Genomic DNA, 1,735 nt, shown 5'->3' on the forward strand with positions numbered 1-1,735 from the left:
TTTTTAATGTAAAAAATTTTTATTTAAAAAAAGATTTTTTTGATTGGGCACGGTGGCTCACACCTGTAATCCTCGCACTCTGGGAGGCCCAGATGGGAGGATTGCTTGAGGAGTTCGAGACCAGCCTGAGCAAGAGTGAGACACCGTCTCCACTAAAAATCGAAAAAAAAAAAAATTAGTCCAGCATGGTGGCACATGCCTGTAGTCCCAGTTACTTGGAAGACTAAGGCAGGAGGATTGCTTGAGCCCAGGAGTTTGAGGTTGCTGTGAGCTAGGCTGTAGCCTGGGCAACATAGCCAAGACTGTGTCTCCCCCACAAAAAAAAATATATTTTTCTTCTATCATTTAGGTCTTAAGTACAGACTTTTTTGTTGTAATTTAGTAACTATGCTAGTCTTGGTGGGATGGGGACAAAGAAAGGACATTAGAGGTTAAGACTTCTCTTGCCTTTAGTGTCCTTTTATTTAGTTCAGAATAAATATACACCTTCTCTAACATTATCTGTTATGGTGATAGACAGCAGGATGTAATCTAGTCTCTATCTTTGAGGAGACATTTTTAAGAGAAATACTTCTTATTATATTCATAACTTAAAAATCATGATCTCATTCAAAACTTTGAGAAGATTCTTTTATCCAGGAGAAGGGGAAAGAATTTCTTTCCTTCTTTCCTCAGTGGCCTTGGACCCTTGCTTTTCAAGCTAAAACTGTAAGAAGGTCAGCTGTATATGATAACTGGGGCTTTTATAATATTATACTTGAATCTCTATGAGTTTTCTGTGGGAAGATGTATGCAGGCTGCCAAAGTGATCTATAGACCAACTTTTGGGGTTTGCCTGTGTTCTAAAAAGCAAGATATTTGTTTTTTTCTTTGAAACTAGAAAGACTAGAATATGTGTTTGGCAGTGATCATCATTTGGATTGATTTACCCTTTCCTAACCTCTACTTCTGTTGTATTACTTTGTGGGAAGAATTTAGTCCTATTTCTAATTTTAAATGAAGAATAAATTTTGAAAAATTATTAAAATACTGAAAAGATCTGCTGAGGCATAGATAGCATAAATTATATTCAAAAAGGGAATTAATTGTGGAACAGCTTTGAAATAATCTCATTGCTTTTTTGATGTCCTTGGAAACGTTATATCTACTTCATACCTTTTGCTTATGATTGAATATTATTTAATTCATTTCTGTCAAGTGTTTCTCTATGATATTTATACTTGGTATAAATTTGTTGGTCAGTCTTTTTTTTAGGTGGAATAATAATAATTGTTGACTAGACTTATTTTCACTTTTTTCTGTGGTTTAGGATTTCCTAACATTTTGTTTTCCCTTGGCAGTTATTTGAGTAGTAATATATTTGCCTATTACTAATTAAGGTTTTTCTTTAATAACAGATTTATACCTAAAACTGGAAGATGTGACCCATAAATTTAATAAGCCCTGTATAATGGATGTAAAAATAGGGCGAAAAAGCTATGATCCTTTTGCCTCATCTGAGAAGATTCAGCAACAGGTCAGCAAGTACCCATTAATGGAAGAGATTGGGTTCTTGGTGCTTGGCATGAGGGTAAGAATGATTATTAGTATAATATACAAATTTCTCTTTGCATGTTTTTCCCTTGAAAATTGTGGATGTCATTATAATACTAATGTATCAGAAAATAATATATTTTGGGGCCCGGTGCGGTGGCTCACGCCTGTAATCCTAGCACTCTGGGAGGCCGACGTGGGC

General features: G+C 35.2%; 1 protein-coding gene across 1 annotated transcript in view; it reads left to right on the top strand.

Moving 5' to 3' along the window:
- Positions 1 to 1,735, top strand: part of IPMK (inositol polyphosphate multikinase) — a 51,384-nt gene that overhangs the window by 34,269 nt on the left and 15,380 nt on the right. The window contains exon 3 of the mRNA XM_012657387.1: positions 1,398 to 1,570. Coding sequence (XP_012512841.1) covers positions 1,398 to 1,570 — 173 coding nt within the window. The remainder of the gene's footprint in view (positions 1 to 1,397; positions 1,571 to 1,735) is intronic.

This window comes from Propithecus coquereli, unplaced genomic scaffold, assembly GCF_000956105.1.
Source record: "Propithecus coquereli isolate 6110/MARCELLA unplaced genomic scaffold, Pcoq_1.0 Scaffold115, whole genome shotgun sequence".
NCBI lineage: Eukaryota > Metazoa > Chordata > Mammalia > Primates > Indriidae > Propithecus > Propithecus coquereli.